The 15,706-nt window shown below is 41.7% G+C and overlaps 2 protein-coding genes across 7 annotated transcripts; both read left to right on the top strand.

Moving 5' to 3' along the window:
- The first annotated feature begins 115 nt into the window (after positions 1-115).
- LOC108124177 (F-box only protein 32) lies at positions 116-8,586 on the top strand. Of its 3 annotated transcripts, none has more exons than XM_017239748.3 (4): positions 116-249; positions 1,128-1,438; positions 6,162-6,460; positions 6,521-8,586. In XM_017239748.3, the coding sequence occupies exons 2-4, from the start codon at positions 1,332-1,334 to the stop codon at positions 7,177-7,179; spliced, it is 1,065 nt and encodes a 354-aa protein (XP_017095237.1). In that variant the 5' UTR covers positions 116-249; positions 1,128-1,331; the 3' UTR covers positions 7,180-8,586. The 3 variants fall into 3 exon arrangements, 2 of the variants coding, with proteins under 2 accessions (XP_017095237.1, XP_070136347.1); XM_070280246.1 differs by having other exon boundaries at positions 125-245; XR_011442865.1 differs by lacking the exons at positions 6,162-6,460; positions 6,521-8,586 and adding an exon at positions 1,513-1,684.
- Positions 8,587-8,639: 53 nt separating this feature from the next.
- Dnai2 (dynein, axonemal, intermediate chain 2) lies at positions 8,640-10,841 on the top strand. Of its 4 annotated transcripts, none has more exons than XM_017239746.3 (5): positions 8,640-9,834; positions 9,895-10,073; positions 10,128-10,365; positions 10,418-10,637; positions 10,711-10,841. In XM_017239746.3, exons 1-5 carry the CDS (start codon positions 8,764-8,766, stop codon positions 10,758-10,760), a joined length of 1,758 nt encoding a protein of 585 aa, XP_017095235.1. In that variant the 5' UTR covers positions 8,640-8,763; the 3' UTR covers positions 10,761-10,841. The 4 variants fall into 4 exon arrangements, with proteins under 4 accessions (XP_017095235.1, XP_017095236.1, XP_070136162.1 ...); XM_017239747.3 differs by having other exon boundaries at positions 10,418-10,641; positions 10,711-10,833; XM_070280061.1 differs by having other exon boundaries at positions 8,640-10,073.
- Positions 10,842-15,706: the final 4,865 nt, after the last annotated feature.

Below are 15,706 nucleotides of genomic sequence, written 5' to 3'. Positions count from 1 at the left end.
AGGGCTACCATTCAATCGATAAGCAGCTTTGAAATTCAAATAACGGCGTGGTATTTTTTGGCGGTCTCGCTGCATTCATACTAAAATAAGCTGCGTGTTTTCGGCCGTTACATCGGGTGCTTAGTTTTCCTTCTATTTCGGGCCCTGCGCCACTGACAGTTCACTTTAGTTGGTGGCTCGAGTGCAACGTGCGGCAGTGGAAAACGGAAAAGCGCTTTCCAGGCAGAGTGCTTTAGTATTTGCCTGCAAGTAAGCCAAAGCAATTACGCGATAATTGCGTTTTAGAATGCGTAAAAATAACTCAAGAGGGAAAACAACCATGGAAATTGCGTTTCTTGCAATTTCCTAAAATGTGTTCCATATTTTAAAGCTCGGCTGTGTCTTCGTGTCAAAAATACTGTGTTGGTAAAACTATTCAAAAATAAAACTATTCATCTTTTTGAAGTCATTGCAATGGCTTTTTGAGATGCGGAAATGAAAGTAAAAATTCGGTTGCGTGCTGGGGAAACTGAAAATGCTCTGAAAATTTTACAAGCAATAACAACAAAGGCAAAACAAACGCGTAATTGCAGAAATCAGCTGTGTATTCACGGAATAGGCCAGAGCTTCAGAAAGAGAGGGAGCCAAACAACAGCAAAACACTGCCCCCCGGCCCCAAGCGCCCCACAAGCCCCCCATCGACGACGAGCGAGCCCAACAGCTGGTCGAAGTGCTCTCTTTCTCGTTGCTCCCTCTCTCAGTTGCCCCAATCGTGTTTTCCTTATTTGGGCTGCCTTTTTTATTTTGTTTTGTTTTGGTTTTTTTTTTATTATTATTAAACGCTTGTTGCGATATTCGTTTTTTTTGAGTCTAAAAAGGTGGGGACTTTTGGATACCCTTTGGTTAGATTTGATTTTGGTTGTATAAAAATTAAAATAATAAAAACATCTGTTTTATTCACATCTAAAATCTTAAGGTTTAAAATAAAAAAATATAAGCCTATAACAGCCAGCTAGTAGGAACTATAGGGTACTCTTAGGTAAAATATATGCCCCCATCTAATGCTAGCTCTGAATTGATTACAAATTTTTAATATTGTACAATGGCCTGATTAAAATTACATTTAATTATGAAATTCCCTGTTGCAGCTAATAAAAACGTGTATCTTCAACCGCCGTCCGCTCATACAATAAAAAAAAGTAAACACAATAAAATAATAAAAAAAAAAACAATACAAATCTACAAAAAACGCGAAAAAAACAATACAAAGATCGTTCAGCAATTAGTGCAACAAACCACACAAAGGGCGAATCCGCATCCGAATCCGCATCCGATTCCGAATCCGACCAAAGATGGCGTTCATTTCAAAAGATTTTCGCTCTCCGGGGGAGGCCTGGGTGAAGACCGACGAGGGCTGGGAGCGATTGAAGGTGCTGGAGTGCGGCGGCAAGCGGAAGCGGTAAGTTACGCATATTTCTTTGATATTCAGAGTACCTCGAACCTATGGGGCGAATACGCAACTTTACACAATAGACCTTTGATTGACGGGCGTCCCAATTATGAAACTGTCGCCAGTTGCTGATGAAACTCACCTCTCCAATGCACAATTTGCATTTTTCAATGTTTGAATTGAAAAGCAAATCCCAAAGATTTGTATAACCAATAAAGATATGACCTTAAAGGTGCATCAAAGTTTATGACCATATATAGTAATACTCTATACAAAACTGCGTAGTTTTTAATGTTATTCGATAAGATTGCAGCTCCAAGAAAGCAAGTTGTGAAAGCAATTCCCGTTCTCGATTGATTTATTTCCCAAATCTAATCATTATTCTGCTATCAAAGTCAAGAAGTAAATAAAAATAAATAGGATTCAATGAACTGATTTCTTTGAGGTGAATAATGAGTCAGTTGAGCACATTAATTACCAGACTAGTTGCCTACTTCCGTGAGTGAATGAGTGCCAACTTTCATTTTATTTAATCTTGGTAAACATCACCTCATTGCGAAAAAAAGAGAACCTTATCGGTTGGACAACAAAGGCTAGATAAGTTACAACCTTGAACCAGTTCTATCAAGAGGTCGTCCATCAAAGCCATTCGAAAGGCAAAAGAAATTCCATCTAGTGTGTGTGATTGGTATGTGCTACCTGAAGTAAAGTCTACCGAAATATTTAAATCATTCGATTTAATAGTCGTGCCATTGAACACTGAAGCCGTGTTGGCCAAAGCAGAACGACGGATAATTGTTGTGGCTCAAACAATGGCCCAAACAAAGGCCCCCAGAGGCGGTAGACCATCATCAGATGTGCGACAATAGCTCCGTTTTATGCCCATGAAAGCCGCATTAAATCCACAAGTCATGTTTGAATTTCCTTAAAATTAGTTTTTAGCCAAAAATCAACAATCATGTGAGCCTAATAATTTCTGGTCTGGCCACAATGAGTCACTTTAAATGGCTGTGAAAGCCCCCTCCCCGATGGAGATCTGATCGATTTGTTCATTTGATTGATTGCTATTCCGTTCCGATGAATGCAATTGGAAATTGCAAGTGGAACAAAAAGTTTTGCAAACATTAAGACAATCGCTGGTGAGAGTGAAAATGGGGTCTTTTTTTGTGCTCTAGTTTAGTTACATACAAAGACCATGGAAGTCCATGTAAAGTATAAAGTTAAGCTTGACAAATCCATCAAATAGATTCCCATTTTCTGTAACTAATCCGTTACAGATTTCTCAATAAATCATTCTAAAATACATCGTCTAAAGTAAAAGCATAAATAATTTATTTTTAACCTTCATTTAGTCTCTTTTTTTTCTTCCTTCCTTTCCTTTAGTTGATTTATTAAATTTGAATTTTTAATTTTGATATCAAACATTACCAGTCACTTGTTTGACTTTGATGGATTTCCAATATATACTTTTCATTTATGGAAATTACAATACCTTTTTGATCGATTCAAGTGGGCGGGAAAAAAGGGAGTTGGGCTGGATTTCTGATGGGTGGCGATGGGTGGTGCTGAACCTTGAGCTTTTGGTGTCGTTGCAAGCTCTGGCAGCTCAAACTCACTCACACCCCTTTCCATTTGGCCTAAACTTGACCGAGTTTCACGCCTACGGATAGTATGAATGTATGAACTATTGGGTGAATGTGTATTTGGGCTTCGAAGTTGCCAAGGCTGCGATTTCCCAGTCTGGCTGCCACATAAAGTTGGTCCAAAGTAACCAGACTTGATGGGTTTTTGGGTCTAACTTTAGATAGAGTCGCAATTGTAGTGAAGTATTGCTAGAGCTATTATTGTGACCTGTATTGTTTATATATGCATATCCCCAAAACGACTATATCACGACTCGAGGCGACTCTATTTCCGCATTTTTACCATTTACGACTGCTCCCTCTAAATGCCAAAAATAAACGCCCCCTCCACGGGTTCGATGCGTTCTTTATGAGTTGTCAAAAGTGCACTTCAAGTTCTCCGCCGACATCTTCCGCGTGTGTGCATGTTTTTCATGCTCTGGGTTATGTAACTCATCGGCTTATCTCCTATAAAAAAAAAAAATAACACAAATAATTTATGTAACACGCACTTTCAAGAGGTCAGATTCATTAGACATTGCAATACTGTAATACTTTGTAATCAACTCGTGTTCAAGGTTTGGTTTTCAGATTTTATTTTAAGCTGCGAAATATGGGAAATGGAGCATAGATTGGTATGGGTATGACACACATGACTTAATTTTCAAAATAGTTATTAAATATATTTATTTTTCACTTGCGTGAGCATTTCATAACCGTGTTAGGCTCTCATTTCGAGCATTACCCAACTTTCTTTCTGGTAAATTAAAAATTGAAATGGCCACCGGCACTGAACCCATTAGATAATGCCTGAAAAAATAATAATTAGAAATTCGAAATTGCATGGAAAAGCGAATCCAAAGTGCACACGCGGACGTGACGACTTTCCGACAGACTTCAGAGTCGTTGGAATCGGAATCGCAGTGGGAATCGCAACCCACTTTCACTGCACTCTTCACTGAACATCTGCGGACCGACGATCGACCGCTCGACCGCTCGCTTTTTGATCAATTTTCCTCTGGATTTTTTTCCATTTTAGTCTTATTTTTTTGCCACATTTTTAAGACACATTCAGTGGCTTGATTATTAAAGATTAATGAATGCAGCGCCGAAAATTGTGGAAGTGATTTATCGATTCAGTATCTGCCAGTTTTAATTAAAGAAAAACTATTTTCCCTACCTTTTCGGCCATAAAAGTATCTCTCCAAGCCACTATTTCCATTCTCAAATCTCATATAATGATCGCTTCCAATTTCTTGTTCTAAAATTAGAGAGGGGAGTGTATGCCCTGAAAGTGCTCCTTAGCCAGTCCTCAACTTCATTTCCAATTATATATTTATGTCGAAAAAGGTCACAAGGCATAAAAATAGAAAAGCGATTTGCAGTGAGTCCCGCCCCTCCATCTACCATCCACCATCATCTGTCCAATTTTCCCGCTTTTCATGGCTGTTTTCCCGCCCTGCACTGCATTTCATTTGTTTAATTCGCTTGGAGAAAGGTAAATGAACGCTTGATGGTGACGTCGGTGAGTGATTTATGTGAATCACGTGGTCGTCGGCCTGGTCTGCGGCATGGTCTGATGATCTCATGGCCGGAGTTTGGATACGGATCCGGAGTAACCAGAGAGAGAGAGGGGTAGGGAGACGAGCCCAACAATTTTCATTGTTCGTTCGCTATTTTTATATGGATCTACGGATATGTAATTGCACATTTATCTAAGACACACTCACGAATTTCGAGCAAGACTGAAATTGGTCTGGCAAATAACAATAATAAAGTCACTTCTTTATTGTCTATCTCTTGAACTCTTCAAAAATTGCTTCGAAATTGTTAAAATTGCTTCGTTTTAATAAAAAAACATTTATATTGTCAACATCCGCCATTGTCGCTCAGTGAAATGCGAAAATTCTATGCCAAAAGTAGAAAAACTAGAAAAGGAAACAATAACAATAACAGATCATGGCAGCAACACATGGATGCAGTCTGGTAGTATACATCACGTATACGCAGGGTGGGCCAATAAAGGCGGTGACCTACTTAGGACCTGGCCAACAAAGATTCACAACCCCCCCAGCTGGGCCAAGAGCTTTTGTACGTTCTCTGCTCCTTGGCCTCCTAGTTCCACCGATTGTTGCTCTCGGTGGGGAGGAAGGTAGTGCTCCTTTTGGGACCATAAGTGGATTACTACTGATTACAGACCCCTAAGCCCGCTGCTGCCTGCAGACTGCAGTTGATGCCGAATTAAATTCACTCTCATTTTTAAGAAGTGGAAGGACATTAAGAAACAGCCCTCCTCCGGTGGATCGATGCGCCTTGACCATTTGCGGTTGTTGGATTCTCCGGTGAGGACATGTCCTGTCCTTGGGTGCGGTGAAATTGTTTTTAAAATCGGGGCCGAAACTGGGTCAAAGTGGGCTGCCTCTTCTCTTATGGATGCACTTTGTCTAATTGAAGTTTTTCCCCCTTATTGCCTGGTAATTACATTTTCTTATCTCTCTTTTAGCCAAACCGATGCTCAAGATCATTAATGGGGCTTAGTTCAGTATCTCAGTTTTTGGATAAAAAACAGTGAATAAAATCCATAAATATAGCCAGAGATGACTATCTCTTAAACGTTGCCATTTCCTACTATTTTCCCATAGTGTAGCACTTAATTTCGTTTAAATTGAATTGCAAACGTGTACAATCCCCAAAAATTACACGACCCAGAGCTTGTAATTGCATTAAACAAACGCTAAAAAAAAAAACTTGACAGCCGCTTGGTTTTCCATTTGCCGAATTGCTTAATTTAATAACCGGACTTTTGGTGGGAATCGGACAGCTTCCGCCTCTTGAAAGGCTGAAAGGCGTCTCTTGAAAAGCGTTTAACACTTGTAAGCCACCAAATCCGAATGGTAGTTGCATTTTCCGTCCACAACCAGAAGAGCCATAAGCCGTAACTGGCTAGACTGGTTTGGACCAACTATTATGGGGGGAGTTTGGATCGGAATCACTTCCGAAATGTTGCATTGACAATGGATTATCTCATGGTAGTCAAGACACTAAGAAAAATCTCTAAAATCTATTATCCTATATAGATTTAATAAATATTTAATTTTCTCTTTGTGTAGACACCACTCGGAGGGAAGCAGTAGCTGCCAGGATGCCGAGGATGCGGTTGCGGAGGAGGAGGGAACAATCATGCCACCTCACTACCATATCACGATCCGGTGCACCCGCGAAATCGCCGGCTTTAATGGCCTGACCGAGGCGGTGAAGCGACTGGACTTCCGTCGTTCAGTTCGGGACCGGAAGCGCTTCCACTACATCTGTGCGGTCCTTCTGCTGGTTTCCAACAAGGGCATCGCCAGCCTGCCGGGCAGTGCACAGCGCCAGTTGCTCCAAATGGTCGAGGAAGTGGCCTCTCATGGTAAGTGATCCGGATTTTAGACCAAAAGCTTCTAAATAACTACCCTCCCACTTCCATTAGTCAACGACAGTCAGCAGCATCCTAATGTTTTGCGTGGCCTGGCCTTGAAACTGGAGCACATCGTCCACCAGGAGAACCAGAAGTGCTGGGGCAAGCCCCTAGGCAGTCCCTACCTGTGGAAGGAGCACCTGGCCACTATTAAGCGCATCCAGCGCGTGGCCAGCCAGATTGAGATCCGTGAGCCCGATCCGGAGGCCAAGCCGAAGCTGCATGAGCTGCCGGAGGAGTGCGTCCGTGAGATTATTTTGTGCATTGCGGATCACAGGGATTTGGAGTCCGCCGCTGAGGCCTGGGACACCATGGCCAAGCTAGTCTCGGAGCAGCGCATCTGGCGCGAACTGACACGCTTCCACTTCAACCAGCGACAGATCCACACCATCCTCGACCTGGAGAAGTTCAAGAAGATGGGAGACATCAAAGACTGGAAGCAGATCTACCACCAGCTCCGGCGCACCTACGGCGTCAACGACGACTACCAGTTCGCCGAGGTGCTGGCCCTGTGCCGCTCCTGCTGCTGCCTCTTTTGGCCGTCAGACGGTCATCCGTGCATCGTCGACCAGAGCCCGGACTACAAGCAGCGCCTGGAGGAGGCGGGCCACCAGCTGGCGTTGGCCCAGCCCGTACCGCCCGCCCAGTTTCTCAAGTACTTCTCGTTGTAAGCCGGAACCTGAGACGGGGCGGAGACGGAGTGGCGACCAAGGGAGAGAGATAGAGATAGATCGATATGTATTTTTGCGGAGGATGAGGTGGATGTGGAGTTGGAGCACCCAGCACAGCCGTTGGATAAGTTGTTCGGCTGCGTATGAAAGTCTTTATGTGCGTGTTAAAGTTTTACCCTTGGAGTGGAATGGAGTTTAGGAGTTACCGAGCTAAGGAGTGGATCAAAGGATCAGAGGATCTGAAAAAGCAAAGTGATAAAGAAATCCCTAATCTATAAATGTATATGTGTGTCGCCAAAATCATTTCGATTGGTTTGCAGTTTGTCCAGATTGAGATTCAGATTCTAGTTGGGCGTGGCTTTCGTTGAGTTAATTGCCAACATTTTTGTATTATTAGGCGATCAGAGATAGGGATCTGGAGCGGTGATTACTATTAGTTGTCTAGACATATTGATCGACTTGCGTGTCAGTTACCAGGATCCATAAATCCTGGTCAGGATTATTAATTTTTTTTTGTATTTTTTGGATCGGACACGCTAAACGAACTGCCACAAACAAACAAAAAAACGAGAATAAGCTATAATTCTTTTCGTCAAACTGATTACTGCAAAACTTGTATCGAAAAACTATTTTTAAAACTACCAGTTTATAATATATTATTACCGATTTGTTCATTTTAAGACAAACCATGCGGAATACACTTTTATGCATGACTTTTGAGCGATCTATTATAGTATCTAAGTGTAGTTTCTTTTACGTATATCAGCTGTTTTTGGTGCTAAATCTTATTATAAGTTCCAATCAAAATCCAAACAAAATCAAATCAAATTATAGAAACTATAGTTTCCATCCCCGATACCCCCCAAAGACCGACTTAATTCGAGCTGTAGTTCCATGTAGAAGGCGTATGTAGGAGTGGAGTGAAATCATGTGATGTTGCAGGAAGCAAAGCTAGAAACGAATACACCTACCTAACGATAACAAATCTTAATGCGATTTGCCGCCAAGCAATGCTATATACAAATATTAGAGATTGTCGCCAGTCGCCAGAGTTTAAGATGATAATTTTAATGGATTGAAGACCCAGAAAGCGGATAATCCCCAAGACCCCATCAAGGATTGCTCAGTGCTTGAAAAAAAAAAAACAAATAAAAAACGAACAGAAGTAATATTTAAATAAAAAAAGTTAATGTGTATAGACATTTTCTTAAGTAGATCCTTAGACCAGTCCTCATTTCCGCCGATTTCCCTGTAAAATATCTGTTCGATCGCTTTAATATTACAACTACAACTATTACTATTGTAAGTACGAAAGTTTTAGCATTATCGACTATTTGTTTGCTACCATTTCTATGCAAAAAAAATATCTCATTTATGTTTAAAATAAATTTGCAAATCTGTGGATCACATGAAGTGTTTAAATGGGAATACTATGTAAAGGTAAATAATTTTGTTTTGGCACCAGATTATTGACCAAACAAACAGTCAGTTGCCATGGCCAAAATCAATCACCAATAAGCCCGTCATTTTCTCTTCAACGCTCTTGCAAGCCATATCAAATAGAAGCATATTTTGTGAAAAAAAATGGAGTATATTTTTAAGAAGGAGCGCCGCTCCTTTGGAGCCCGCGTTAACTTCGAGGACAAGGATGAGGTGATCTTCAGCGAGAACAGCAACCCGGAGCTGGTGAAGAACTACATCCTGCAAAATCCGGTGGATAGAGTGACGCAATACGCCGGACAGACGTCCCTAAGCGTGGCCAATACGGAAAGGGCCACGTACAAGAGCACCGGAATAACCCACAATGAGGGTGGCTGGCCAAAGGACATCAATATGCACGATCCGGAGCAGACGGTGCGCTACAAGCGTAAAATCGAAAAGGACGAGAACTACATAACCCAGGTGATGAACCTGACCAAGCCCATGGAACACTATATACACCAGAACAACGCGGTCAACATTTACGAGAACTACTTCGAAAACCTGGACCCGGCTCCGTTGCCCGAACCCTGCAAGTCCCGAACCGTGAACGTCTACAGAGATCCTAATCCTATCAAGGTGCCAGTGAAGCATTTGTCCTGGTCCCCTGATGGTGGCATTAAAATGGCCGTCAGCCACTGTGACATGCGATTCCAGGGCGACAAGTCCGGGCAGAAGTGCAACTCCTACATTTGGGAGGTGGAGAACCCAAATGAGCCCTTTCTCACCTTGGAGCCAAAGGTTCCGTGCGTCTGTCTAGAATACAACCAGAAGGATCCCACAAGTCTGGTGAGCGGCATGTACAATGGCCAGGTTGCCGCCTGGGACACCCGACATGGCAAGAATCCGGTAATGATCAGCGAGAGGGAAGTGTGTCACCGGGATCCCGTCAACTCGGTGCTGTGGAACAACTCTAAGAGCGGCACTGAGTTCTTCTCCGGCGGCTCTGACGGGCAGGTTCTATGGTGGGATACCCGTAAGCTCACCGAACCTCTAGACCGCCTCCTCATGGATCCGGTAAAGAGCGACGACCAGGATCTATCCCGATCCTACGGAATTTCGGTGCTGGAGTATGAGACTACAATTCCAACGAGATTCATGGCGGGAACTGAGATGGGTATGCTTTTTTCCTGCAATCGGAAGGGCAAAACGCCCACGGAAAAGATCCAGATACGGGTGGGGAATCCTCATCTTTGGTTTGGGTTTTACTTTTTTCTAACCATCGGCTTTTCACAGATGATGTGCCACTTGGGACCGGTGTACGCCATCACCCGAAATCCGGCCTTTGTGAAGAACTTCCTTACCGTGGGCGACTGGTGTGCCCGGATATGGTCAGAGGATTGCCGGGAGAGCTCCATTATCTGGACCAAGAGCAGCAGCTCTATGCTTACCGATGGAGCTTGGAGCTATACAAAGTTTGTCATTTATCGAGGTGTTTAACAAGTAACCACTAATATTTTCCATTCCAGAGTATCTCAGTTTTTTATTACACGAATGGATGGAGTTCTGGACACCTGGGACTTGTTGCAGCAACAAAACGAACCCGTGCTCACGGTCAAGGTGTGTGATGAACCCTTGTACTGCGTCCGCACCAATGAGAATGGAAAGTTCGTTAGCTGTGGCAGTCAACTTGGTGCCACCTTCCTCATCGAAGTCTCCGACAACATGGTGATGTCGGCCAAGAATGACAAACCATTACTCACTGCGGTAGGTTTCGATTTCCATTCAAAGTTAGAAACACTTCAATATGTCTTTGCAGATGTTCGAGCGTGAGAACCGACGTGAAAAGATCCTGGAAGCAAAGTCGAGAGAGAGCAAACTAAAAGTGAAGGCTAATCACGGCCAGGATCAGACTGACATAACCATGGTCAACGGAAAGGTGAATATGGCGCCCTTCGTCGGTGCCTGTGAGCAGGCAGCTTCGGAGTATTTTGCGGCCGTGGAACAGGAACGTCAAAGGCGTCTTCCCGGCGGAAAGCGTAGGTGAACAAAAGTGGAATTATCTTCAAAATGGCACAGATATTATTTATAACCTGCCTTTTTTGATTTCAGAGGATGCGGAGGAGGCTGATGTGTCCGAAGCAGAGAGCTCAAAGCAGTAGAAACCAAAAAATACCTTCGGTGCAATGTTGTTACTTAAATTATATACAAACTAAAATACATTTGGGCTGTATTCAAAATAAATAATTACTTAGATCAAATAAAACACCTTTTGACGAGGTAAACTGTGTCGAAAGCGCAAGCCAAGCCCAAAATATCTGATATTATACCCTTGGGTACCCCTTGGTAAAAATTCGAAAAATTTAAAAAAACGTTTTTAAGGAAGGTTTGGTTTGAGGGATTAACCTACTTGGAGCTGCAATCACAGAAAAAGTATCCCGCTCAAGAATCGGATAAAAACTGGCCGAGATATAGCCATCGCTGGGCCCATATTGGGCTTCCATGCATTTTCCCGATTTTTGAAGGGCATCCCTCAGAAAATTTTACAAAAAATCGAAAAAATATTTCGATGCTAGATTTTTATGCAGATTGATAGAGAATCGGTCTAGAAATCGTTTAAGGTATCCCGCTCAAGAATCGGATAAAAACTGGCCGAGATATAGCCATCGCTGGGGCCCATATTGGGCTTGCATGCATTTTCCCGATATTTGAAGGGGACCCTTCAGAAAATTTGACATAAAATCGAAAAAATATTTCGATGCTAGATTTTGATGCAGATTGATAGAGAATCGGTCTAGAAATCGTTTAATATATCCCTTTCAAGAATCTGATAAAAACTGGCCGAGATATAGCCATTGCTGGGCCCATATTGGGCTTCCATGCATTTTCCCGATTTTTGAAGGGGACCCTTCAGAAAATTTGACATAAAATCGAAAAAATATTTCGATGCTAGATTTTGATGCAGATTGATAGAGAATCGGTCTAGAAATCGTTTAATATATCCCGCTCAAGAATCGGATAAAAACTGGCCGAGATATAGCCATCGCTGGGCCCATATTGGGCTTCCATGCATTTTCCCGATTTTTGAAGGGGATCCCTCAGAAAATTTTACAAAAAATCGAAAAAATATTTCGATGCTAGATTTTGATGCAGATTGATAGAAAATCGGTCTGGAAATCGTTTAAGGTATCCCGCTCAAGAATCGGATAAAAACTGGCCGAGATATAGCCATCGCTGGGCCCATATTGGGCTTGCATGCATTCTCCCGGTATTTGAAGGGGACCCTTCAGAAAATTTGACATAAAATCGAAAAAATATTTCGATGCTAGATTTTGATGCAGATTGATAGAAAATCGGTCTGGAAATCGTTTAAGGTATCCCGCTCAAGAATCGGATAAAAACTGGCCGAGATATAGCCATCGCTGGGCCCATATTGGGCTTGCATGCATTCTCCCGGTATTTGAAGGGGACCCTTCAGAAAATTTGACATAAAATCGAAAAAATATTTCGATGCTAGATTTTTATGCAGATTGATAGAGAATCGGTCTAGAAATCGTTTAAGGTATCCCGCTCAAGAATCGGATAAAAACTGGCCGAGATATAGCCATCGCTGGGGCCCATATTGGGCTTGCATGCATTTTCCCGATATTTGAAGGGGACCCTTCAGAAAATTTGACATAAAATCGAAAAAATATTTCGATGCTAGATTTTGATGCAGATTGATAGAGAATCGGTCTAGAAATCGTTTAATATATCCCGCTCAAGAATCGGATAAAAACTGGCCGAGATATAGCCATCGCTGGGCCCATATTGGGCTTGCATGCATTTTCCCGATATTTGAAGGGGATCCTTCAGAAAATTTGACAAAAAATCGAAAAAATATTTCGATGCTAGATTTTGATGCAGATTGATAGAGAATCGGTGTAGAAATCGTTTAAGGTATCCCACTCAAGAATCGGATAAAAACTGGCCGTGATATAGCCATCGCTGGGGCCCATATTGGGTTTGCATGCATTTTCCCGATATTTGAAGGGGATCCTTCAGAAAATTTGACAAAAAATCGAAAAAATATTTCGATGCTAGATTTTGATGCAGATTGATAGAGAATCGGTCTAGAAATCGTTTAATATATCCCGCTCAAGAATCGGATAAAAACTGGACGAGATATAGCCATCGCTGGGGCCCATATTTCGCTTGCATGAATTTTTCCCATTTTTAAAGGGGATCCCTCAGAAAATTTGACACAAAATCGAAAAAATATTTCGTTGCTAGATTTTTATGCAGATTGATAGAGAATCGGTGTAGAAATCGTTTAAGGTATCCCACTCAAGAATCGGATAAAAACTGGCCGTGATATAGCCATCGCTGGGGCCCATATTGGGTTTGCATGCATTTTCCCGATATTTGAAGGGGATCCTTCAGAAAATTTGACAAAAAATCGAAAAAATATTTCGATGCTAGATTTTGATGCAGATTGATAGAGAATCGGTCTAGAAATCGTTTAAGGTATCCCGCTCAAGAATCGGATAAAAACTGGCCGAGATATAGCCATCGCTGGGGCCCATATTGGGCTTGCATGCATTTTCCCGATATTTTAAGGGGACCCTTTAGAAAATTTGACATAAAATCGAAAAAATATTTCGATGCTAGATTTTTATGCAGATTGATAGAGAATCGGTCTAGAAATCTTTTAAGGTATCCCGCTCATGAATCGGATAAAAACTGGCCGTGATATAGCCATCGCTGGGGCCCATATTGGGTTTGCATGCATTTTCCCGATATTTGAAGGGGACCCTTCAGAAAATTTGACAAAAAATCGAAAAAATATTTCGATGCTAGATTTTGATGCAGATTGATAGAGAATCGGTCTAGAAATCGTTTAATATATCCCGCTCAAGAATCGGATAAAAACTGGCCGTGATATAGCCATCGCTGGGCCCATATTGGGCTTTCATGCATTTTTCCCATTTTTGAAGGAGATTCCTCAGAAAATTTGACAAAAAATCTAAAAAATATTTCGATGCTAGATTTTGATGCAGATTGATAGAGAATCGGTCTAGAAATCGTTTAATATATCCCGCTCAAGAATCGGATAAAAACTGGCCGAGATATAGCCATCGCTGGGCCCATATTGGGCTTTCATGCATTTTTCCCATTTTTGAAGGGGATTCCTCAGAAAATTTGACAAAAAATCGAAAAAATATTTCGATGCTAGATTTTGATGCAGATTGATAGAGAATCGGTCTAGAAATCGTTTAAGGTATCCCGCTCAAGAATCGGATAAAAACTGGCCGAGATATAGCCATCGCTGGGCCCATATTGGGCTTGCATGCATTTTCCCGATATTTGAAGGGGATCCTTCAGAAAATTTGACAAAAGATCGAAAAACTTTTTCGATGCTAGATTTTTATGCAGATTGATAGAGAATCGGTCTAGAAATCGTTTAAGGTATCCCACTCAAGAATCGGATAAAAACTGGCCGTGATATAGCCATCGCTGGGGCCCATATTGGGTTTGCATGCATTTTCCCGATATTTGAAGGGGATCCTCCAGAAAATTTGACAAAAAATCGAAAAAATATTTCGATGCTAGATTTTGATGCAGATTGATAGAGAATCGGTCTAGAAATCGTTTAAGGTATCCCGCTCAAGAATCGGATAAAAACTGTCCGTGATATAGCCATCGCAGGGGCCCATATTTCGCTTGCATGCATTTTCCCCATTTTTAAAGGGGATCCCTCAGAAAATTTGACACAAAATCGAAAAAATATTTCGTTGCTAGATTTTTATGCAGATTGATAGAGAATCGGTCTAGAAATCGTTTAATATATCCCGCTCAAGAATCGGATAAAAACTGGCCGTGATATAGCCATCGCTGGGGCCCATATTGGGTTTGCATGCATTTTCCCGATATTTGAAGGGGATCCATATTGGGACAAAAAACTTTGACAAAAAATCGAAAAAATATTTCGATGCTAGATTTTTATGCAGATTGATAGAGAATCGGTCTAGAAATCGTTTCAGAATCGCTCAAGAATCGGATAAAAACTGGCCGTGATATAGCCATCGCTGGGCCCATATTGGGTTTGCATGCATTTTCCCGATATTTGAAGGGGATCCTTCAGAAAATTTGACAAAAAATCGAAAAAATATTTCGATGCCAGATTTTGATGCAGATTGATAGAGAATCGGTCAAGAAATCGTTTAATATATCCCGCTCAAGAATCGGATAAACACTGGCCGAGATATAGCCATCGCTGGGGCCCATATTTCGCTTGCATGCATTTTCCCCATTTTTAAAGGGGATCCCTCAGAAAATTTGACACAAAATCGAAAAAATATTTCGTTGCTAGATTTTTATGCAGATTGATAGAGAATCGGTCTAGAAATCGTTTAAGGTATCCCGCTCAAGAATCGGATAAAAACTGGCCGAGATATAGCCATCGCTGGGGCCCATATTGGGTTTGCATGCATTTTCCCGATATTTGAAGGGGACCCTTCAGAAAATTTGACATAAAATCGAAAAAATATTTCGATGCTAGATTTTGATGCAGATTGATAGAGAATCGGTCTAGAAATCGTTTAATATATCCCGCTCAAGAATCGGATAAAAACTGGACGAGATATAGCCATCGCTGGGGCCCATATTTCGCTTGCATGCATTTTCCCCATTTTTAAAGGGGATCCCTCAGAAAATTTGACACAAAATCGAAAAAATATTTCGTTGCTAGATTTTTATGCAGATTGATAGAGAATCGGTCTAGAAATCGTTTAAGGTATCCCGCTCAAGAATCGGATAAAAACTGGCCGAGATATAGCCATCGCTGGGGCCCATATTGGGCTTGCATGCATTTTCCCGATATTTGAAGGGGACCCTTCAGAAAATTTGACATAAAATCGAAAAAATATTTCGATGCTAGATTTTGATGCAGATTGATAGAGAATCGGTCTAGAAATCGTTTAAGGTATCCCGCTCAAGAATCGGATAAAAACTGGCCGTGATATAGCCATCGCTGGGGCCCATATTGGGTTTGCATGCATTTTCCCGATATTTGAAGGGGACCCTTCAGAAAATTTGACATAAAATCGAAAAAATATTTCGATGCTAG

Source organism: Drosophila bipectinata, chromosome 3L (genome assembly GCF_030179905.1).
Source record: "Drosophila bipectinata strain 14024-0381.07 chromosome 3L, DbipHiC1v2, whole genome shotgun sequence".
In the NCBI taxonomy this organism is placed as follows: Eukaryota; Metazoa; Arthropoda; class Insecta; order Diptera; family Drosophilidae; genus Drosophila; species Drosophila bipectinata.
This window is presented reverse-complemented; position numbering and strand designations above follow the sequence as displayed.